Raw genomic sequence first — 25,237 nt, forward strand, 5'->3', positions numbered from 1 at the left:
GTACCAAACTTTGGGATTTTAAATCACTGAAGACAATGTATGCTGGGGCCTGATGGAATCCACCTGTCCTGGATGGGACAAATGGGTCTGTGGGCTTAAGCTGATGGGACTAATCAGGAGAACTTTAAACTAGAATCAATGTGGGAAGGTGTTGCCTTCTGATACAAGGCAAAGGCGACCTGGTTTCAAGAGACAGCATGGCGGCCCATTCTTCAGGGCTGCTCGGGCCTAAGAAACACGCTAACACCAACGTGGTAGACGATCAAAGGCCTTTATTATCTCTTCTCAAGGGGTTTTATAGTCTAAGGGGCTTCTATGTCAAAAGGGGGTCTGTCTTTACCATCTATGGTTAGTAAGGGATGGAAAGTTACTGGGCAAATGGAAAATTACTGGCATCTGGTTTAGGGGGCTGCATTCCTATGTTAATTTTCTTATCTAAGGGAACAGGGGCCCTGTCTTCCCGTAACATCACGAGATCTTCCAAACGCCTGGCCCTATCTGCTACATCTCCCCCCCCTTTTTCACAAATGAATGAGGTAGTCATATACTGAAATGAGGTATAAGGTTGTAGTTCGATAAGGAAAAGGGGGTTTGGTAAATCTGAGTAAGTTTTCGCCAGTCAAGTTTAGGACTTGTGGCTGGCAGTGTTCCCTGGTTGGAGTCGACGGCCGATGAACAGGATGTTGGCCCGTTCCAGGCGGGCCTGAACGAATGAGACCAGCTTGTTCAGCAGTCAAGGTCCGAAGGTAATCGCTAGAAGCAGCAATGCCAATGGACCTATTAGGGTAGAAATCAGAGTGGTTAGCCATGGTGATTGATTGAACCAGGATTCAAACCAGCCCTGTTGGGCTTCCCTGTCCTTCTGCCTCTGAGCCAGTCTGTTTCGGAGTTCTGCCATGGAGTCTCTTATGACTCCTGTTTGGTCCTGCATAGAAGCAGCACTCCTCTTTCAAGGCGGCACACAGGCCTCCTTGCTGCATGAACAGGAGGTCCAGACCTCGCCTGTTCTGCAAGACCACTTCCGAGAGAGAGGAGACTGACTTCTCCAGGAAAGAAATGGATTTCTCGATCCTTTGCAGGTCCTCATCGATGGTCATTTGCAGCTGGGACAGTCCTTGGTGCTGTGTCGCTAGGGCTGAGACACCCGTTGCCGTTCCTGCTCCTCCTAAACCGAGCAACATCGTGATAGTTACACCTGTTATTATTTCTCTTTTGTGGAGCCGGCTGGGTTCCTCAAAAAGGTGGTACACTTCTTCGTCTGAGTGGTACAGGACCCTAGGAACAATCAGAACTCGGACACAAAAGTCGTTAGAGTCATCAAATTTGGCAAGGGACACACAGGGGCTCACTCCAGATCGCTGGCAAACCCACATCCCAGGTGCGGATGGGACTACCCACTTATTGTTTTTCCTGTTAGGCTTGACAATTTTGGTGCAGATGTTGCCTCTCCGCCTAGCTAGGGTTGCATTGCCAAAGCATCTGCCCTGGCCTGTGACTTGACTCAGGGTGATTCCTTTGCGAGGGGTTTCCCATCTGCACTGGTGAGGGGCATCGGCTGTGGAGTAACTGAAGGGAGTGTTTAAAGCGATTCCTTCATAAAAGGGAGGTTTGACATCGTAGCAAAGCCAGCAGGATTCGGTTAGGTTAGGGTTGGATTCGTTCAGGGATATAAAGGTAGCTTCTAACATACGAAGGATTGGTTCTGAGTCCGACCTGGCCGCGCGGTCTGTCTGAAAGGCTTCCGCATGGCCGGTTGGGACTTTGCTGACTCTAGTGGGTAAGGTTTTAGGGTAGGTTGCGTTTTTCCCTTTCGGCACGCTTTTAATCACTTTGTTTGGTCCGACCGCTCGGGGCGCCGACGGTTGGAGCCTGATAATTCGCACATTCACTCTTTCTTTTGACCCTTGAAGGACAACTGTCCACGTTCGGCCTATGGCCCAACTGGGGTGATGTGGCTGCAAGACTGTCATGTTATAGCTAGTGCATTTCCGAATTTTTGGGATTTTATGGTGATTGCGATAAAAGCTTCCCTGGAGGAAGACGGGTGTTTTGCAGCCGCTGGGTGCCCAGGCGAACTGTAAGAATTTGTCGGGCTCTTGTGGATCCTACCCAGGCCCCGACGGTCTGGCATCTGTAACTATGGTTTCGCAGCCTCAGTGCTCACAATATCCCCACTCTGGGTGATTGCAGTAGCTTTTTCCTGGGTTTGAAGCTGGGCACCAGTAGGATAGGTACATGTGTGTGGCGTGTGGGGAATAGGGGTCTACCTTTGGTTGTCCTGGGAACAGGTTGGTAACGCGGAGCACGAAGGATGGGGCTTTCGGTGTGGTGATTTCTCTGAGCACCTTGTCGCTACTAAGGTGTCCCATGACCCACCTGAATGACCGATGGGGGTAGTGGTCTGGGCTGGTTTGCCCTCTGGCAACAAGCCCCAACAGCAAAATCACACAGAAACACTGTTGATGCTTGGGTCTCACTCGTGCGGGTCTCTCGGGCGCTGTCTGGCGGCTTGGTGGTCTGTCACTTTCCTCTGGGATGGGCATATACGCGTCACGAGGACGTCCTATGAGCATGTCCTGTAAACAGAAACTCACAATTCTCGTCAGTCTAAGTGGACACCATCTGACTTTGCCGTCCTTTTTGACAGCTGCATACCCTCTCCCCGTGAGCCTCAGCCTCCAGCCCCGTTCCCATTTGCCCAGCTCGTTTCTAGTTACCACCTGTGGGCCCTCCTCTAGCGTTTGGTTGGCCCAGTGTTTTTGGACAGGACTGTTTGTTTCGTCTCCCCTAGGGAACTGATTCAGTACTAGCAAAGCGGTTGCCAGCATACGAGCTTGATCTCCCGAGGGAATGGCATTGGCAAAGCCCTCTGCCTTTGCCAATACTTCTAACTTGGCTTTCAGGGTCTGGTTTGCTCTCTCTACTATGGCCTGCCCGGTACTGTTATACGGGATACCTTGCACTAATGTGATGCCCCATTTTGAGGCGAATTCCTGTACTGGTTTGGAGGTGAAATTGGACCCGTTGTCCGTTTTGATCTGCTTGGGGATACCAAGCCAAGCCATGGCTGTCAGCCAGTGCTAAATTGTGGCCTTGGAGTTTGTTTTGGGGTGCTGTGTGGCTATGATCGTTCCTCTATAAGTGTCCACTGTCACTGCAAGCCACGCTCGGGGCTTCAGTAGTTCACACCAGGTGAAGTCCGATTGCCAGATCTCTGAAGGCTTGAGACCTCTCGGGTTGACCCCACAGGTCCATAGGGGTGACTTCTGGCAATGAGGACAAGTGGCTACCACGTGTTTTGCGTCTGCGGTCGGGATACCGCATCCCTTCGCCAGTGCTTTGGCTCCGATGTGGAGCGACTCGTGCAGCTGATGAGCTTCCTGCAACGTCCATACGCCTTTTGCTGCGGCGTCCGCTTTGTCGTTGCCGATCTGGAAGTAACCTTTGACTGGGTCGTGGCTGTTGACGTAAATGACTGACACGGTGCCCTGTCGCGAGGAGAGTGCTTCTTCCAGCATTAGGGCTGCTGCTGATGTAGACACTCCTGGTCCTGCCATGGCTAGGCAAAGCCTTGCCGCGAATATAGAGTCCGTTACTATGTTGAGGTGTTCCTCTTGAAAGAGTCCGCACGCCAAGACGACTGCTGTCGCCTCCAGCTGTTGCACTGACAGTGTGGGGTCACATGCTTTGATGCAATGCCATTGCTCTCCTGCCTGCCACACTGCTGCTGCGGTTGAAGTCGTGGAGGAAGCGTCTGCGAAGACCGTTGGTCCTGGCTGCGGTCGGTCCTTGACCTTTGGCGGTATGTCCATGTCGACTACGGTCAGCAGCTTAGTCCAGGGTGGTTTGGAGCAGTAGGAGATTTCTCCTCCGAAGCCGGTGAGGGCAAGGGCTAGGTACTCCGATATTGTGGCTGACTCCGAGGTCGGTTGCTTGCAAAATGGAAGGTGGATGCTTGTCGGCTCAGTCCCTAGGTGTTTCAAAGCGAGTTTCCTGCCTTTCATGATGAGGTTAGAAATGCATTCGATTCCCGGGGAGAAAGCACGGGCAGGTCTTCCGAGAACCACCCATTGAATCGGTCGGGCCTTTTCAGAAGGTCCTTGAGCCAGTGCTCCCACTCCCCCCCCTCGGTGTAAAGTGAACGCATAAGTCCAGTGGCATGGCTGGGTTCCACCTGGCAAGTGTGCCTGTGGACATCTGGCTTTCGATGAAGTCGAGGGAGCTCGTTGCTTGCGGCGTCAGCTCCTTGGGTTCCCAGGGGTGCTTTCCTTTCAGGAGGTCATATAGAGGGTTTATGACCTCGGGAGGAATCAGGACGATGTTGCAAAGCCACTGCAGCGATCCCACCAGGTATTGTACGTCGTGTAGTGCTTTGACGTCTCGACTGACCTTCGCCTCGGGGGGTGTCACGTAGGAGCTTGTGATCCTCACTCCCAGGAAGGTCACACGGAGTTCTCTCTTGATCTTTGCGCTCGCAATCTTGAAACCATTGGCCTGAAGGTTTTCCGTGATTGTCGACACCAGGTGATCTACTTGGCTTGCCGATGGTGTTGCAACTAGGGTGTGGGGAAAAATCCTGCAGTGTGGTCCCGTGTCCGCCCAGAACTGAAACCCCATGGTGCGCGGATCCCGACTGCCGTAAAGGTGGCATGTCCCCCACACCTTTAGGGGTTCCTTCCCTATTCTCATGGCCAAGGCTACCCAGTGGTCCCGCTCTGGGGCGTCTCCCGCTGGTCCTGTGGCAACAGCGCAGCTTGTAGCGGTGGGGGGTGTGAGGGTGTTACTGGCAGTGCTGCCCCGCTCTGCCACTGCACCATAGGCAGGGATGCAAAATTGACCGCTCCCTGTGAGGGCACAGGGCACGAGGGTCTCCTGCCCCCCTGGGGGTCGCCGTGGCTGGGCCACTGCATCGGGGCGTCTTCCCGCAGCTCCCACAGATCCCTCTCGGGCGTGCTCGGAGGGAGGATGCCACCAGGGAAAGCTGTGCCGGCTGGGGACAGCTCGCTGAGTTGCTGCCCTTCCCCAGAAGCCTGGGCTGACGCGGTCGTCCTGCCACCCCTGCTCAAATGCAATCCGCCCCTCCCCATCAAAAAGCATGCGGCTCATTTGCATAATATCAAAAGTGAGCAGATCATTATTGCTAGAAAGGTCGTCCACGAGAGTGGGTACTACGGCTGGATTGACCCCTCTTTCTGAAATCACTTTGACTTCCCCTGGGTTAACTGGGGTATATGCCCCCCGTTGGTCTCCCTGCACTCCGGTGACCCTCACTGGGAAAGCGTTCATGGACGCTGCCGGTGCTTGGCCTCTACAGGTTGCCCCTACTTTTCCCCAATCGGTGAGCCCGTGTTGCGACCGTTTCCCGATATTGTTTAAAGCTTTATTCGGTTTCGCTCGAAACCGTATTAATTCTGCTCTCTCGGTTTCCGAGTCCCAGCCGGGCTCAGTCAGCTCTCCCGAGCTGTCTGAGCAGCTGTTACTTGACTCTGAAGCAGAAGCTGACTGCGAGTAAACTTCCAGCGCTCTGTGCTGTTTTGTGCGGTTCCGACCCCGCTCCTCCCTTCGGGGGTGGTGCCATTCCCTCCCCCTGGGCTCCCCCCGCCTCCTGCTGGGGGAGATCCTTGCCCTATAAGGACTTAATTTGAATAGAGCGCTCTGATTGGTCCCACGCTCCACCGCGGGGGCCGCCCCTTCTCCCCCCTCACCCGCGCATGCGTTGTCAAGCAGACTGACTGCATTTCCGCCCCCCGCCTCTTCCCTTCCGCCCTTGCCATGCGGTTGAGCGCCATTTTCAAACACACATGGCGGGGTCGAGTTTCTACCAATCCCGGCGGGGTCCGACAGTCTGGCCGCGCTCCGCGCCCCCTCCACCAGTCCCCGGCAGAAAAACCGCGCGTGCCGCTCTGCCTCCCGCGCTGGGCTGGCGACCAGCGGGGAAGGGACGCATAGAGAAACCACGCATTTTTCGGAAGGTTCCGCGGGGATGCTGGGACCCGGCGGGCTCCGCGAGAGGGTCGGGGGGTCCCCTGGGGGCTCTGGGGGGTCCCCTGGGGGCTCCGGGAGGGGTGGAACGCGCCCGGCCCCGGCATATTCCCGCATTCAATCCAATCGCTCTCAGACGCTGTGTGCGTCGCGGCCCCCGCCCCCCGCTTTACTGCAACAAATAAACATATATGCGCGACTTTCCACGTCTCCTGTTCTTCTAATGCCTTGCGTAGGGCCTCTTCTCCTTTCCCCCACGCTTTGAGGCTTTTACCACTGCCTGAGGACTTAGTGTCCTCTGCTAAGGCGGCAGTGCGCTTCTCCCACACTTCCGAATATAATATATTTACCGGACGTTCGATCGTCCCCAGCTCTAGGAGCCTTGCGATAGCAAGATTAGAATTCCTGAGCTCACATTTAATTCCCCATTGCTCATGAGCCTGACTTACCACCCTCGCTGCGGATCCCATGGTCCACGCTGGTCCGGAGGTAACCTCCCGCTGCACAAGGCCAGCTGTGCAGCCGCCGCTCTGTGTCCAGGCGAATTCCCGTTCCCCGGGCGCTTTCCCGGGTTTCGGCACCATAATGTTGCCTTCTGATACAAGGCAAAGGCAACCTGGTTTCAAGAGACAGCACGGCGGCCCATTCTCCAGGGCCGCTCAGGCCTAAGAAACACGCTAACACCAACGTGGTGGACGATCAAAGGCCTTTATTATCTCTTCTCGTGGGGTTTTATAGTCTAAGGGGCTTCTACATCAAAAGGGGGTCTGTCTTTACCATCTATGGTTAGTAAGGGATGGAAAGTTACTGGGCAAATGGAAAATTACTGGCATCTGGTTTAGGGGGCTGCATTCCTATGTTAATTTTCTTATCTAAGGGAACAGGGGCCCTGTCTTCCCGTAACATCACGAGATCTTCCGAACGCCTGGCCCTATCTGCTACAGGAAGGTGTTCTGGTTTGAAAGCAAAACCAGTTGATAGCATTCAGGAACACAATCACGGAATGATTATATGCAGGTGCTTTTATTGAAGAGCTCTGGGTGTCAGGGGTACAGACCCAAATCTGACTCCGACATGGGTTCAGGGTTAACATGTTTTTAGACCCTTATCATTATGTAACTACATATTAATTATTAAACCTATATTCTTCTATAGTATACACTGCTTTCATCCAAGCATGGATTTTTGTAATTTCCATCAAACCCCCAACATTGTTTCTCATTATTCTTGTTACCATTAAGCAATAATTATATCCAATTACCAAACAACCATTGCATCTAACAGTCATATCGTTTATCATAGTCATTAAATGATTATACAGGTGCAGCCTAACATTTTCCTGGGCCTACCAGGCCTATCCTTCCTTTCTAACTCCCCTGATCATTCCATGATTTTAGAAACATTTTATCCTTATACTATCATTTTCCCCCCTTTGAAAGGATTTTCACTTCACTTCACTTCACTTCACTTCACTTCACTTCACTTCACTTCACTATAATAAGTGTAAATGCTTTCACTTGATGCAGTCCTTTGGCTTCTGAGTTTATACTTGATGTTCATCTTCAAATCTGGGGTTGTTATAAATGTTGTCATGGATGTTGTCACGAACTGGAGGACCTGAATATGATGGATGTGGATTCTTGTCCTGTGTCAGTGCCTTCATTATTTTTCGGTTTCAGGATGTCTTTTTCTGTATTTCTCCTTTTAGATTGCTGTAAACTAACCAAATTACTAAGAACATGATCAGTAAGATTATCAAACTCTCAATGATGGACTTAATCCATGAACTCACATTCCATCCTAACCCTTTGAAGATTTTGTCTAACCAGCTTGTAGTCAAGTTCTTTTGTTCTTCTTGTGCCTCATGCTCTATTCGTTTCAACTGATTGATATCATATTCTACATCTGCAGTTACATTTGGGATGTGGCTGCAGTAATGATCAGTTTGTCCTTTTAAAAATCTACACACTCCATGCTCTTCCAGGAGTAACAAACATAAGGCCAATCAATTTTGTAAAGTAATTTTTGTGGTGGCTTGTAATTGCACATTTAGGTCTTTAAATCCTTCCCAGGTTACTCTTGCCAGTCTATCTACCTGACCCGTAAGTTTGTACAACATTTCTCTATTCTGGTAGTTTGCTATAGGACTGAACGAAGACTCTAGGGCCCACCCAGATTTCACTCCACTAGAGGGTTCTTGCCAAGTGTCATCTGAATTTTCATTTTCTAGAACTTCTCATATTGCTCTTATTTGCAGAAGTTCATGTTTTCCATTGAATGGGGACTTTTTCCAAATTGGACCTAAAGTAGGGAGGCCCAAAAAAATTTCTTTTACTTTCCCATCTACAGGCAGATGTGTTGTCCAGGTACCATCACTTGTTGCCCATACTAATTGTCCTGGACTTCGGATTGTACTTTTACTACATCCCACTAGTATTTTATAATTCACTTTCCCTTGTTTGTATTTGATCCCTCTGCAGGCACAACCAGTTTGCAAGGCTAGTGCCAGTGGCGACATTTGTTTTATCTCTATGTTATCAGAAGTGCAATCATAAGTTTTATTACATGCCCACAGTTGGTGGGGCCAACTTTGTCTGCCTTCATTCAACTACTAGTGGCAGTGTTCGTTACTGCTGGATCTGTTTGATTCTCAGAGCCTTCCCATTTAATACACCAAGGGGTGTTTGCCATGTATTGGAATCTTTGAAGTATACTCATGGACCACGCACTGTCCCAGGGCTCCATTTGACCTTTCCAATCTTTTTCCTCACACTTCCACACCAGAGTGGTCTCTGTGATATTTTCTCTAATCTTTTTATAGTGTGGCAAGAAACATTCCCAATTTGCAATGTCTTGATCTTTAACCCACCACTCTATGATTTTTCCTACCTTGCCATGACTTCAAATACAGTCCCATTTCCTCACAGGCCTCATCCACTCCCCTGTTACTTTCCAGGTTTCTCTGACTACTTGCCTTGACTCTGGTACCTGTTTACATGCAATTGTTTTGTTCTTTTGTATTTCAGGTAAATTAGACATTATGATTCCCCAACTTATTGGGTCTCCCACTGCCTTTGGTATTGGCAGACAGGCAGTTACTCTGCTGGTGTTTTGCATTTTGGCAAAGTCTTTGACTAATCCAGTCATTACATTCTCAGCCCGAATTGCATTAAAAACGTTTATCACCTGTGTTTCTGCCTGTACCTCTCTCTTCATTCTAGAATGAAGAGTGGTAAGTTGATAATTTTGCATTCCACATCCCAATGACATTAATAACCATAAAGTGAGCATTGACAAAGCTACTGATAACATTTGAAACAGGTAAACACATCATATCTGCAGCTTTGTTGGTCCTACAGTTTGTGCAGTCCACTGTCCAGGACAAACTTTCTTCACTCGGGTGTAGTGTTTCCAGGGATCCACTTCAGCCACTTTGACTGCTGTAAAAGTGGTCAACAGTACCTGATAGGGTCCACTTCACCTCTCTTTTAATGGTTCCAAGTCTTAATGTACACTTCATCTCCTGGGTATATGTTGTGAACTGGATTCTCGAGAGTCAGCGGCCTATTCCAGACAAGGACACTCTGAAGCTGAGCTGAAGTTTTCCCGAGAGACAGAACATAATTATATACTTCTTGCTTTCCCATGACATGTACATTTGGGTTAGGTTCAGGAGATTCATATGGTTTCCCATACAATATCTCATAAGGGCTTACTGTAATTCCATTCCTAGTTTTTATCGGGATACTCAACAGTGCTATTGGTAAAGCTTGGGGCCACTGCAGTTTGGCTTCTTGGCATATTTTACTGATTTACCTCTTTAATGTCTGATTCATCCTATCTACCAGTCTACTTGACTGGGGTCTCCATGGTGTGTGGAGGTCCCAAGTTATTCCTAGCAACCTACATACTTCTCTTACTACTGTGGCTATAAAATGAGGGCCCCTATCTGATGATATCTCTAGGGGAACCCTGAACCTGGGAATGATCTCTTGTAGTAACCACTTAACTGTTTCCTTTGCTTGGTTTGTGCGACAGGGAAGGGCTTCTGGCTATCCATAAAATGGGTCAACCCCCACTAACAGATATTTGTGTCCTCAAGTTCTTGGCAATTCTATAAAATCCACACATTTTCCATTCCAAAGGAGGTTCTCTCCTTCCTTGGCAGACACCTGTCCTTCAAATCAGGACAGTGGAGAAGAGTAACAAGAAGGGATTCTAAAAGTGCATAGGTCAGAAAAAAAAAGCCAAGGAGAATGTACACACCACCCCCCTACCCCCCACCCCCAGTAAATGAGAAGGGAGAACTGGTTGCAATTGATACTTCTTCACCTCAGTCTTCACTGGCAGTCAGTTTTCTCCTGTCTCTCAAGTCCCTGAACCTCTAGGTGGGGGTTGGAGTAGCGAAGGCCCTCCCACTGTAACCAAAGAGCAGGTTTGAGACCACTTGATGAAGCTAAATAGCCACAAGTTCATGGGGCCTGATGAGATGCATTGCAGGGTCATGAGGGAACTAGCGGATGTTCTTGCCAAGCCACTCTCCATCATTTTTGAAAAGTCGTGGCAGTCAGGCAAAGTCCCTGGTGACTGGAAAAAGGAAACCATCACTCCTATTTTTAAAGAGGGGAGAAAAGAAGATCCAGGGAACTGCAGACCTGTGAGCCTCACATCTGGGTGTGCCTGGAAAGATCATGGAACAGGTCCTCATGGAAGTAATGTTAAGGCACATGCAAGGCAAGGAGGGGATCCAAGACAGTCAGCATGGCTTCACTAAGGGCAAACTGTACCTGACCAATCTGGTGACCTTCTATGATGGAGTGACTGCAATGGTTGACAAGGGAAGACCAAGCAATGTCATCTACCTAGAATTCTGTAAGGCCTTTGACACGGTCCTACATGACATCCTCATCTACCAATTGTAGAGACAGGAAATTGAAGGGAGAACTACTTGGTGGATAGGGAATTGGCTGGCTGGATGCAGCCAGAGAGTTGTGGTCAATGGCTCTATGCCCAGGTGGAGGCTGGTGACAAGTAGTGTCCCTCAGGGCTCTGTCTTGGGACGAGGGCTCTGTGATATCTTCATCAATGACACAGACAGTGAGATCGAGCGCACCCTCAGCAAGTTTGCAGATGACACAAAGCTGAGCGGTGCAGTTGACACAACAGAAGGATGGGATGCCATCCAGGGAGACCTGGACATGAGCCAACAGTGTGCACTCATAGCCCAGAAGGCCAACAACATCCTGTGCTGCATCAAGAGAGGTGTGGCCAGCAGGTCGAGGGAGGGGATTCTCCCTCTCTACTCTGCTCTTGTGAGACCCCACCTGGAGTACTGTGTCCAGGTCTGGGGTCCTCAAGACAAGAAAGACGTGGACCTGTTTAGAGTGGGTCCAGAGGAGGCCACGAAGATGATCTGAAGGCTGGAGCACCTCTCCTATGAAGACAGGCTGAAAGTGCTGGGATTGTTCAGTATGAAGAAGAGAAGGCTCAGGGGAGACCTCATTGAGGCCTTCTAGTACTTGAAGGGGGCTTCTAAAAAAGAGAGAGAGTGCAACTTTTTACATGGATAGATAGTGATAGGACAAGGGGGAACAGTTTTAAACTGACAGAAGGCAGGTTTAGATTAGATGTTAGGAAGAAATTCTTTACTCAGAGGGTGGTGAGGCACTGGAATAGGTTGCCCAGAGAGGCTGTGGATGCCCCATCCCTGGAAGTGTTCAAGGCCAGGTTGGATGGGGTCTTGAGTAATCTGATCTAGTGACTGACATCCCTGTTCATGGCAGGGGGGTTGGAACTAGATGATCTTTAAGTCCCTTCCTGTGGAATCCTCTGAATCCTTCCCCCTCAGGGGAATCCCCAGAGCCTTGCCTTGGAAGAATTTACTATAGAGTTTTCCCCACCTAGGCGGACAGAAAAGACTTCCCCATGGAGTCTTGCACAACACCATGAATCACTCCAGTTCCTTTTCCCATATGTTCCAAATTCTAGTAGTTTCTCCTTTCCCTGTTTCCTCATTGGTTGTGGTATCCCTGGTGGCTGGCCCCATCTTCCCTGTAGGCCAATGGCCTTTGCCCTGCCCTTTGTACCGCCCCTGTGCCCTCCCATACTTAACCTTGGGGAGACAACATGGTCTTGTCTTTTGTCTCTGGTTTCCCTTTGGTGTGCTGCAATAAACCTTTGCTGGAACTGACCATACAAAAGGCCCTTCTGCCTCTCTTTGCTGAGCTAGCCGTGTGTCATAGTTTGACACGGGAGGAATTTAGGGAAGTGATGCAAAAGCTTTGTGTGCAACTGACAGTCTGTTGAACCACTGAGAAGCTGAACGCACCTCTGTGAAAAACACATGTTAAAAGACGAAAGAAACCCGTGAACTTCCTTTTTCTTTCCCAGCCGGCAAGAAGGTAACATGCCCTGGGCCCGCTGGACCCCATCCTGGGCCGGGCCAGGTAGGCTCTGCCACGGGAGGCCAGGGGGTCAGGGGGGCTCCGAGCCCGAGCCCCGTCCTGGCTGGGCCGGGGCCCCAGTCCGGCTGGCCGTGGCTGTTAAGATCTTGCAGTCAGGTCCCCTCCCCCCAGTGCGGCTGAGACGGAGAGGCAGCCCTGCAGCCGTGCAGAGTGGCCCTGAGGCTGGAATTGAATGCAGAGAAAACCAAACACCAACCATGAAGCCGATCCTGACACAGCCACAGCTCCCGCCACAAGTTACCCGGTGGGTCAGGTGACCATTTGAAGGGCCCAAGCAACATGTTAACTCTTTCAGTGCTTCAATCTGCCCGCAAGTGAGAGAAAGAAACAATATGCAAACATGTGAAAGAACAACATAAGGACATCATAGTCAGTGAGAAAGAAATTAAGTTGCAGATGGGAGGGATGAGGAGATACCTTGATTTTGGAGCTGAAATCCTCTTGTAAGCTATGGAGAAAAGACTCCTTTTCCCTATAACGCATGAAACTATGGAGAGATGAAGAGTTCAAATTGATATTGCGCAAAGGCCTCCATGCTAAAGTAAGCAGATGTTAAAGTAGCTGTGATCCCATGAGAAGTCTGAACAGAGAAAGAGAGTAGTCCTGTGCCCCCAGGAAAAGAAGATCTCTGTTCCCAAGGATGAAGATGATTTTAGAGATAGATAATAAAAACTTTTGGCTTTGAACAACTCATCTTTAAAACAATACCCCATAAGTTGACATGGCCCATCAACAAGCTGTGGGAAGGCTTGTAGAAAATGGGAAGGACTTCATGATAACAGGGTTCCCTGGGCAGCTGTTATCGGTAAGGAAATTGTGAACCACGAGAGAACTGGTTTTTTCACTCTTGTGGAGAAGTCTCCATAACATTAACAAGAGGGACTTCTCTCCCTAAGTGAACTGAAGAAAGACTATTTTAGAGGTAGTAAACTGACCAGAAATTTTAGGTTTTGTTTCTTTACATTGTCAGTAAGAAAGAAAAGGTTGTGGGGAGAGGAGAAGTGTTCTGAAGGATTTGTTTTAATTCTTACTACTTTTTTTCTTTTTGTTACTGTTAATAAAATTTTCTTTATACCCTTTTAAAGTTTTGAGCCTACTTTACCTTTCTCCTAATCCTATCTTCCTATCTCACAACAAGAAGTGAGTACATAGGTGATTGAACAACACTGAAACCCATCACACTCATCAGGCAATTGGTTGAGAAATCTCAAAATTAGTGAAATCTCAGATTTTAACACACCAAAACCACTACATGAAATTAAGAGTTTCTGCCTCGTTTTGAACTGAAACCGCCACACCATGGTGAGTGTGGTGTGTGGACTTGACTGCTTTGCCTGAATGCCTATCCAAGTGGCTTTTCCACAGGAGATGCTTATTGGGGAATAAGTATAGGTAGCAGTATCCACCATCTAAACCCCACGCTGCTGCACCTTCCAACCCAAAACATTCTGGGATTCTGTGGTAATCTGTGCTTGAAACCTTGTTCCGATTCTGGGTTGTGACGGGGCAATGAACCAAATAGACTGATGTCAGGGATAGCTTGGAGATCTAGTGAAATTAATGTGCAATTGTATAATTCTGTCAGAATACTTGCCAGGATCTTTGGGGAGGTGGGCAGGGGGGCTGCAGAAGTGGCTTCTGTGACAAGACACCAGAAGCCGCCCCCATGTCAGACAGAGCCAATTCCAGCTGTCTCCAAGACAGACCTGACGCTGGCCGAAGCTGAGCCACTCAGCAGCGCTGGTGGTGACTCTGTGATAAAATATTTAAGAAAGGGTAAAAAGCACTGTGCAGCAGCTGTGAGGGAAGAGTGAGAAAAATGCAAGAGGAACAACCCTGCAAACACCAAGGTCAGTGAAGAAGCAGGGGGATGAGTTACTCTAGGCTCTGGAGCAGATGTTCCCCTGCAGCCTGTAGTGGACCACATCAGAGCAGTCCTGCAGCCTGTGGAGAAATAGCCTAAGTAGGACCAGGTTTTTCTAGCAGGATGGGTTTTTCTGGCCAATGGGTGACCCATGCTAGAGCTATCTGTTCCTGAAAGACTGTACTCTGTGGAAAAGGACCCATGTTGGAGCAGTTTTGTGAAGGACTGAATCCTGTGTGAGGGACACACACACAAACACCCACACACACACACCCCTCACTCTGGAGCAGGGGAAGAGTGTGAGGAAGAATTAGTGGCAGAGATGAAGTGTATGGAACTGACTGCAACCCCTTATTCCCCATCTGCCTGCACTTCCTGTGGGGGAAGGAGGTACAAGAATCATGAGTGAAATTGAGCCTGGGAAGGGTGGAGGGGGAATGTGTTTTTAGTTTTGTCTTTGTTCTTTGCTATCTTACACGATTTTTATTTGCAATAAATTAATTTTGCCCATGTAGGAGTCTATTTTGCCCCTGACAATAACCGGTAAGCAATCTCCGTGTCTTTATCTTGACCCATGAGCTTTTCCATCTTATTTCCTCCCAGTGTTCTGTTGAGGAGGGGGAGAGTGAGAGCACTTGGGTGGGCACTTGGTGGCCAGCTACGGTCAACCTGCCACACCTGATCAATTATTTTAGTCCTTATCAGCCTTGAAATGATGTGAAATACATACTAATTAGAGGTTACTGGAGGAGCTTTAGTCATGGCCTTGAATTTTGAGACTTGGACCAGTATAGGGACTCGTGTGAGACTGCAGGAAATTAATAAGAAGCACTAGTGACTTTCAGCTTTGGCTGTGTTTGTGTTTATGAGCCTAGTTGTCTCGCTTCTTCTGTAAGTCAATGCACAATCTAGTATTTCTGAATGAGGAAGGTGAAATTCTGAATGGTAACAGTTGTATTGTTTTTCAGTTCCTAGAGTGATTCTGGGAAAAGATGCTTGCTAGACATAAACTTTAAAATGCTGAATGGGCACAAACATTGGTATGCTATCCCGGCAAAGGGCAGAAAGCATTGCAATAAGTCTATTAAAGAACAGGGATATGCATATCTAGTACTCTATAGAAATTATACTTTTTGACAGAACAGCAAAGAAATTCAGAGCAGATTTCCCAGTTTTGGTGTTTCTGAAAAATAATTGCTGGCAAGGAGCCACAGACTCTGCATACTAAGCTGAGGATGCTTTATGATTTGTATTATGTGGAAGCATATGGTTTTCTCACTGTTCCTGCCATTTTCAAGGAGTTAACTAGACAAATAAGGTAGTACCACTTCCCAGGAATATCATATTAAGAATTTATGTTACTTCTGTTTAAGTTCCCGTGGTGTAAGTTCATCTTGGGTGCTTATAAGGGTACAAGATCAAAACCCTCCAGCTACCTTTTGCAAAAATGTGAGCTGCTTACATGAAGTTAAGCTTTAAAATGCCAAGTTTGAGGTTTGGATAGATTGACTACATTTTAGCTTGAGTCTTTACTATTAGAAGACGATTCATTTAGCCAGGGATTAGCTCCCCATATTGTTAAACACTGGTTCAGCTATGGCACCAATATCAACATATGAAGTGCTGGTGTCACCGAGTCATTTTGAATTACAGTATTTAACATAGATTTGCTGTGAGAGCACAATGCATCTACAGTGATTTTACCTGTAATGCAAGCTCACCTATGGTAAAAACAAGGATGGGGAGAAAAATGATGGTTCAGACTTAGTTTTCTAACATTCAGGAAGAGCCATGTTGTTTGCTAGTGTAAAAATCATGTAGTCTGTTTATTTTTTTGGAAGTTGAGTCATTGAACAGCTTTATAGTATTGGCATTTACACTTTGTGCAGAAGGAAAATGTTTATTTTGATTAATTAGTTAATGAAATTGCCAGTGATTACATGTACGCAAGTGTATATATACAGAAGTTATTTAAATAATGAGCTATCCTGCTTGAAAAGAGCCATTCCTAAAATATCATCTTTTTCCAGATTTGTATTATGGTGGAGAAGCTTTCTCTGTAGAGCAGCCACAGTCCTTTACTTGTCCTTATTGTGGAAAGATGGGTTATACAGAAACATCTCTTCAGGAACATGTTGCTTCTGAACATGCAGAAACATCAACAGAGGTGGTAAGCCGCTTCAGCGTTGTTTTGAAATTACAGTGAAAGTATATGAAAACATCCAGAAAATAAGGTGGTTTTTTTTTTTGAAGTATGTGGTAATTTGAATGCTGACCAGGAAGGTATGTAGCATCCATACACGCTATGCTGGTGTTTTCCCTATAGACTCCTTGAGCTATTAACAGTGCCTACATCATCACCTTTACCTCTCTCTAGAATTTCTCACAACACTCCCTCATCAGTCTGTCAGTTTTGCAGCCGAGTCCCTGGGTCCTTGTTGTGCAGGCCACTAAATCCCGATGTTACAGAAAAGGTTAAATCTTTGTAAAAATAAAAACTTTTTAAAATATTGATATATTGATTTTCAGTATATTGGGGGTTTTTAATAAAGTGGCTCCTGCTGTTTCCCTCAACCCTTCCACTTGATTTTTTCTGATGATTTCAACAGTGGCCATGGATGCAGAGCAATTGCATACCATATAAATAGCCTACTGCAACAGTATTTTGCTTTTGTTTTTGTCAGTAAGCATTCTCCTCAAGTCTTCCCAAATCTACATCTAGATGTTACTGTTGCTTGTGCCAGAAGGTCTGAAATTTTTCTGAAATGCAAGGTGACTTCTTTGCTATTGAAACAATAAAATAATAAATAACTTGGATTTTGATACTCTTAGAAATAGTTTGTTCTCAACCCTCATTACAGTGTTGAGAAACTACATGCTTGCACTGCTTTTTGTTCAGACAATTTTCTTTTTAGGAAAGTTCGTAGCCTTGTTTTTAGATTTCCCTTTATGGTACAGGTGTATGTTTTGTATTTATTTCTAACACCCACTTCACTAATTCAACAGTTATGTGTGTTATCAATCCTAAGTTAAATTCTTGACCAAGAAATTTGGGCATTTTTCCAGCAGTAGGGAATATATTCATATTTGTGTGTGAATACTGTTTATGCCTGAGGAATGTATGATTACAGAAGGACATTCAGGGAACTGTTGTCTAGTTATTTTTGTTGTAGATCCCTATAGATATGTGCATGCTTGAAGAAATTTTTTTTGAGAACTTATATGGGAGAAGGACAATCTCTCCCCTTAGCACCTGCTAAGGGCCTTATATCAAGGAGTAGTGGAAGAATTAAAACTGGTGTAAGACCCCCCCCAAAAACTCTCTTGACAAGCCTCTTAAAAGGGCTTACGGTTTTTCGTGTACTCTGAGTTAGATGCACAGGAGAAATACCATCAAGATATTCTCAAGAGGTCAAAACAACAACAACAACAACAACAAAAAACGTTACTGGCAACTTCACAAAATCGGGGAACTTTGGTAAAAGTTTAGAGCAGCACTCAATCAACATAAAGCATTTCACAAAGCATTAACTTCAGTCCATTCAACTTAGCAAACTCCAAGCCCATTTTATTTTAAGTTAGTCAAAACTCCAAGAAGAGGGGATTAGAAGAAAGAGAAAGAGAATAAATATAGAAAAGAACAAACATAGCTGACACTCCTGGTTCCAGCAGTGTTCAGCTGATAGAAATTCCAAGATGAGGTAGGGTCAAGATGTGTGCTCTCCTCATGCTTTGGTTTAAGTACCCTTTGGCTTTCCTGGGCCCTTCCCTCAGGTGGGACTTCTGGTCATCTGGCCACTCTGGGGCTAGATTGAGGCTCCAGGGAGGAGATGTGGAGCATTGCCTCCAGTGTGCTAGTGATTGGCAGCCATTGTGGGGCTGGGATACAGGCCCAGGGAGAGTGGGGTGTGCGGGACAGTGCATCGCCTCACCAAAGGCAAGGCCCGACCTGTTCCTTCCCCTCACACACGCACCCAAAATGTTTTGAGCCAGCAATGTCCTCCAGTCTCACAACTGGTCAACCTGTTCTGAGACTCAAGTGTCTTGGTCTTCCCTAAAAACATATGAATTACTGGTCTATATATTTTTCATTTTTAGATTTAAAACTGGAGTCATTATTATTTCTCCATCAAGTGATTAAGGATAATGGTCAGAAATACAGGACATATTCAGATGGATGATAGTTACTGTTGATATTGGGTTTCAAAAGCAGCATTCAGGCAGAGGGTTTTTTTTAGGGTTGCAGGTCTGAAAATTGCAAGAAATGCAATCAGATATCACCTTTGAATCAAGTTTCAGAATGAAGACATCACTTTTCTGCTACTCAGTCACATTTAGCAGATTCATTTTGTATTTAGCAAGGCAGCAACTAGACTGAAGTGAAAGGTCCAAAGTGGGGTGGGTCAACCTTGGCTTGCTGCCAGATGCCCATCAAGTTCTTCTCTCTCACCTCCCTCCCCAGCAACAGGATGGGTAGAAAATATGGCAAAATGATAATTGGTCAGGATAAAGAGGGGCATTACTCAGCTCCTCAACATTTCCTGCAGCTTTCTTCAGAGCACATCCACCTGATCTGATGTGAGATCCTTCAAGGGCTGAAGGGGGACAACCTGTGTCACCATGGTCTTCTCCACTGGCTGCAGGGGAATCTCTACTGCTTATAGCACCTCTTCCCCCTCCTTCTCTACTGACCTTGGTGTCTGGAGGGTTATTTTTCTCATATTTCCTCACTCCTCTTTCACAGCTGCTGCTGTGCAGGTTTTTTTTACTTTCTTAAATATATTGTTACAGAGATGCTACCACCATCACTGATTGGCTCAGCTTTAGCCAGGGACAAGTCTGCCTTTGAGCTGATTGGAACTAGCTCTGTTGGCCATGGGGACAGCTCCTGTTGTCTTCTCAAGCCAAAAAGTCTTCAATGTGTACAGTAAAAAAGGGAGCATGGCACAGATCAGATAAAGTAATAGTGAGAACAGATAAGTTAATATTATGGTCAGCAGTGGTTAAACAGCTATAATAATTCTATGTTTCCTCTAATATGCTCTGGTCAAATCTGTCATTATCTCAAACCCTTTGAGTCCTAGGTTGCATGCCAAAAATACTGGTCATGGTTTAATCCCAGCTGGCAACCGGCATACACAGCTACTTGCTCACTTCTCCCCTGCCCCTAGGGGGATGGGATGGCAGAGGGGGGAGAGAATAAGGAGGGTAAAAGTGCAAAAACCTGTGGGTTGAGATAATAGGGAAATCAAAATCTGCCTATGCAAGCAAAGCAAAATAAGGAATTAATTCATTCCTTCCCATTGGCAGGCAGATGTTTAGCCATCTCCAAGAATGCAGGGCTCCATCACATGTAATGATTTCTTGGGAAGACAAACACTGTAACTCTGAACCATCCTCCTTTCTTCCCTGTGTTTTTTCTTGCTAAGCATGATGGCATATGGTATGGAATATCCCTTTGGTAAGTTTGGATCAGCTGTCTCAGCTGTGTCCCCTCCCAACTACTTGTACATCCCCAGTCTACCTGCTGTTGGAGCAGTGTGAGAGACAAAAGGTCTTGATGATGTTTTAGAACTGTTCAGCAATAGCTAAAACATTGATCTATTATCAACACTCCTTTGGTCACAAAGCCAAAGCATAGCAATATATGGGCTACTATGAAGAAATTTACCTCTATCCCATCCAAAACCAGTATACCTGCATACATAGGGAGGTGATGGTAATAAGGGAACATATCCAGAAACTGTCAAGTGTGATGTTTGGAGGCTAACTAGCTAAAGGCTTTTTAATAATATCCTGGATTTCATTCCAAGTAATATGATGATCTGTTAATTTTAAGGGATGTTAAGAGCATGGCTGCCTTATCCAGCTCAGGACTCCCTTCTGCTCAGCTGCTGAAGCCCAGCCTGGGGACATAGGGCCCATGTTCAGACTGAGGGATGCAGCTGCCACTTTCCTGTTTGCAGGTTCAGCCACTACTCAAGATGAGCACATATTTTGGAGACCTGTACACTCACAGAGGACACTGACACATGGCCCATCACACAGATGACCACAAACACAGTGCTGCCTTCAATAGCACCTACACGTAGGACTTGCATAAAACATAAGTATAGACTGCCAAGATCCCTCCTTCCTCTTCATCTGGTAGAGATAAAAGGTTGCTGCTAGTAAAGGTACATGATGCTCTCTAGATTCACAAGCACACATATGTTCACTGTGATCCCTTGAGTCCTGGCATGGCCCTCTTTGTCCAGTACCCCTGCCTGGATTCCAGGCACTCTTACCTGCTTCACAGGTCTCCTATTTGCCAGCTAGTCCAGCTTGATGCTCACTTGCAAACACTTATGCACTCATCTCACAAACGCTCCATATTGACAAGTCCCCCTGGGCATACTAGCACAGACTCTTGCCTGCTTAATACTCCTTCCTAGACTTGAGATTCTTCTCTACTCATTTGCTAGGTCCAGATTGAAGTTTCCTAGCCAATACACATGTACACCAGGTTTGGGGAAGATGCAGGCAACCACTCCCTTTTCCCCAGCAGCTGACACCAGGCACCACATGGGCTGTGACTGGTTGTCCTGCTTCAGCTACCAGTGCTGGACCCCTCACTCATGCTGATTTCTCCTGTTAGCTGTGTTTTGGGACACATACTGTTCCTGCCCCAGTGGCTGGAGGCAGAGACCATGACTCACTCTGGTAGCTGATCTTAAGACCCCACTCAGTCCAGTAGCCAACACCACAGGCCAGGGGTGCCTGCACCTCTGGTCTGACTGGAGTAGTTGGCACCAAATACACTTATGACAGCTCCCCCAGTTGCAGGCACTCCAAGTACAAAGTTTGTAGTACCCACCCTAGGTCTAAACAGGTATGGCCCCTCCAGCTACTGATACTTGTTCCAGTAGCTGACACCACAGGCCGCAGAGACACCTACAGCCCTAGTCTGACTCCAGTATCTGGCACCAATTCTTTCTTCATACATACACAAGTCTCACCAGTAGCTGGCACTTAGTCCTCGCAGCATATATACACATGGGATAGACCAGTGACATTATGCAGAGATTGTTAAAATTTAATAAGAAGACATAGGAAGACAGGGCAGACTATGGGGATCAGGCTCAATCAGATAAACATACTGACCACCTCTGTTTTACATGTGATCAATCCACTTTATACACATTTATGTCTACCCTCCCCTTTGTTCCTCCTGGCTCTCCCTTCCCCCTGCATTTCTCTTATAGGTTCGTATGGTTCTAATGATTCTCTCACCCCTCCCAGTCTGGAGTCTCCCCGCTAATTTACAGCCTTATCAGTTGCAAAGTCCAGGTTGATATCCTTGCAAGAGTAGTTCAAACCTAGCATATACTGTATCAAAGTTTCTCCTTTCTGGCTTATTAACATGTGATCTGTCAAGCTTGAAGGCTGGCCTGCAAAACTGTTGCAAAGGACTTTTAAGGAATGCTTCTCTCAGATGGTTGCAGTCATTAGGGGGAAAAATCAAAATAGTAAATGAAGATTGTTATGGTAGTAAGTGTCCCTAGACTTTTCTTAAATGTGAGTTTAAGTTTAAGAGAAAAACAAAACCATAATGCTATCTCTCAAAATACTTGGTAGGAATAAGGAGTTTCTCTGCCAAATTTCTACTTGTGTTATTGCGGTGGGTGGTCTCAGTTGGGATACTTTAATGAATATTCACATCTGGTTTCATTCTCCTTCCTACACTTCACTGATGAGATGAATGAGAAGTTTGTGAGGAGTCAAAGAGCAGTAAATGAACTTGATAATGTCATATGTAGGTACATTCAAGCAGTAATCCTGTGCAATTAGACCTACTGTCTGTTTTGGAATTGACACATAAAGACAATATTGAAAGCTGAAACATTGTAGATAGGATTTGAAAATTTTACTTTTTGGTTTTCATGGTATTATTAAAAGCATAATTACAAGGAAAAGTGAGACTTAAAAAGATTCTACAATTAACAGCTGTGTTTGAACACATTTACTGTTTTAAATTGTGGCTGTTTAGGTGTAGGATTAGAATGTGATATTTAAAGTATAAGAATCCATGTCAAGTGATCAACTCTAAATTGTGTTTTGTGATTTGTGTAAATTTGACTGTGTTTGGTTTTTTTTTTTTCTCACTTTGTTGTTTCAGATCTGTCCAATATGTGCAGCATTACCTGGAGGGGATCCTAATCATGTCACAGATGACTTTGCAGCTCATCTTACACTGGAACACAGAGCTCCTAGAGATTTAATATCCTTTCTTAAGTTGAGGGAAAAGGGATAGACTGTTCCTTATGATAGCTGTAACTACTTGTTCTGACTTATGTAGTCAAGTGGCTCCATCAGTGTAGCTTTTTTTTAGAATTGGTGTTTAGTTATAGGGGAACTATGCATCTGAATTTTTTATGTGTGTATATATATATATATAAAATCTCCATCAGACTGTGAATAGGCTTTAGGTGTTGCTTGACAATGTGGGTGTGTGTTTTTGTTTTATTTCTGATAGCGAAAGCTTTTAAAGATCTTTCTGATGCCCAGCTGCTTCTTTCTGCAATTTTTACCCTTCTTGGCCATTAGTTCTGATGCCATTTTGTGTCTGGGAAAGCAACAATCCAGATGCAGTAGTGTTTTTTAGATAATTACAAGACTGAAAGCAGATTTCACTAAAAGCATATGTGTTAGAGAATACATTGAACTTTGAAATTGAGGGATCTTAAATGTTTGATTAGTTTTATTATTATATTTCAATAGGGTAGTTGCAGCCTCTTATTTATTGACTTTTTAAAAAATAGAACTAGAAGACCTATCAGGAGACTTCCATGGGATGAGGGCTATCTTTGTTAACTGCAAATTGCAGTGCTATAACTACTGTCAATGACTGAAGAGCTCAAACTGTCAGTTTCTTCACACTCCTATTACTAGCTGCATAAGAGCTAAAGAAATCAGAATAATCTTTTCAGTTACTGAGTAAAGCCACAGTGTCAGTCATCACAAAACTGATAGGGAGAGTCTATATAAATAATTATAGGAAATGCATGTAAAAGTTTCCATATAACATTACTTTAGCAATCAGTGTTGCCAAGTTCACAAAAATTGAGAGTTTCTGGACTAGTTGTTCCATGTTGGGTGCTATTTCACATCTTCTGACAGCTAAGACTAAAAAAAAAGAAATAGGGGAGAGATTTCCCCCTGCCCAGTTGCTATCAGCTTAGGAAAGGATAGATATAGTCTTCTGTGTAGCAGTTAGGAGGGTATTTAAAGCTGTTTAAAATGGCTGCACGTATTTCTTGTGAAGAATTCTGTGCAGATGTTGCAAGATACTACCTTTATCCCTGGAGACTCTGGACAGCTCTTTAAATTCCAATTTCTTTCCTAAACAATTTTCAACTGTTTTACTGTTTAAAACATGGCTTTAGTCTTGACCTTGTAAATGGTTCTAGCTTGGTTGTTTTCAGTATATGTTTGCAATGAGTTAAGAGTTCCAAATGCTTTTTTTAACTCCAGCATAGTTGGGTGAGACATCAGTATACTCTTGACTAGTATATTCAAATAATGTTATTTTTCTTGAAAACACTTTGAAAGGTACAGTTAGCAAGCTACTATGATACTTTTTGAAATGAGGCCAAGGCTGGAATTTTTCAAAGTATTTATATTAAGGATGTTCTAATTATCTTATTTTCCAAGTTTACTTTTTAAAAAGACCAAAATTGGGGCATTTCTCTGTCAGATGTAGCTATGGAAAGCTTCCCAAACTGCCTGAGAGAAGCAGTCAATCAGTAAAATATTAGTGACTATGTTCTGTCACTACTAGTATCCAGTATCAACAGATTCAGAGGAGGAACAAACCAATCTGTGCTAGACAACTATATTTTGTCCCAAAGGACATTTTCTCCCCCTCCTAAATCCTGCAAGTGAAATGTTTTATGCTCTATAGTATAATAGATTTAAAAGAGTCAATTCTTCCTGAAAGTATTTATTATAATAATTGGATATTCTTACTTGCCAAAAGAAATCCTAATTTTTCAGTCTTAAATTTTTCAATTCAGTGATATTGTGAGGAAATGAATTCTACACCATAATTGTGCATTGTGGAATAAGACATTGGACACCAGTCTGCTGCAGATAATAGATTTTATACAAGTGATAAACATGCTATTTTTGAAAATAAGAAAATTGGAGATAAGGTGAGCTAAAGCTACTGTTTTTGAAATTTGAAAAATATTATATGTATAAGTACATTATTTCCTAGCTTAGTAGGTAATTGCACTACTGCTTCTTAAGGTAAAAGGAAGCTTTACCTAGACTGTCTTGGGAGAACACATTTGTGTGGTAAGAATAGCAATAAAATTTTGTAGATAATTTTCAGTACTTAAATACCTTTCCCAATTTTGATGTTAAAATCCTTGTCTATTGAGCAATATGTTCTGCTGAATATGCATCATCAGTTGTAGCATTGCCTAGTAAAAACTTTAATCCAAAAGGCATAAAATCCATCCTGAGATTTTTTTTAAACATGATAAAAAGCCTGGGAAAGATGAATTTGGCACAAGGACCCCTGGGTGCCTTGAGTTCACATCTATAGATCTGACTGGCACCATAGCTATAATTACTTATTATTCACTTATAAAGTTGAATCACTGTTTTATGAATGAGGAATGTGTTGCCCAATTATTCAGTCTAGTAAATGTTCTTGCTGTTTAATAGTTGATAGCAATAGACTTTTCTTAACCACTTGATTATGATGAATCTAGTGGCGTTCGGCACGTACGTAGAATGTTTCATCCAGGCCGAGGTTTGGGAGGCCCCCGTGCACGTAGATCAAACATGCACTTTACTAGCAGTTCCAGCAGTGGGCTTTCATCTTCTCAGAGTTCATATTCTCCAAGCAATAGAGAAACCATGGATCCTATAGCTGGTA

General features: G+C 45.3%; 1 protein-coding gene across 1 annotated transcript in view; it reads left to right on the forward strand.

Moving 5' to 3' along the window:
* LOC135460386 (E3 ubiquitin-protein ligase KCMF1-like) overlaps window positions 1–25,237 on the forward strand; it is a 145,519-nt gene that overhangs the window by 111,453 nt on the left and 8,829 nt on the right. Inside the window, exons 3-5 of the mRNA XM_064737200.1 lie at window positions 16,341–16,480; window positions 22,469–22,570; window positions 25,060–25,234. Of these exons, the coding sequence (XP_064593270.1) occupies window positions 16,341–16,480; window positions 22,469–22,570; window positions 25,060–25,234 (417 nt within the window). The remainder of the gene's footprint in view (window positions 1–16,340; window positions 16,481–22,468; window positions 22,571–25,059; window positions 25,235–25,237) is intronic.

The sequence above is a fragment of the Zonotrichia leucophrys genome, unplaced genomic scaffold, assembly GCF_028769735.1.
Source record: "Zonotrichia leucophrys gambelii isolate GWCS_2022_RI unplaced genomic scaffold, RI_Zleu_2.0 Scaffold_37_701697, whole genome shotgun sequence".
Classification (NCBI taxonomy): Eukaryota; Metazoa; Chordata; class Aves; order Passeriformes; family Passerellidae; genus Zonotrichia; species Zonotrichia leucophrys.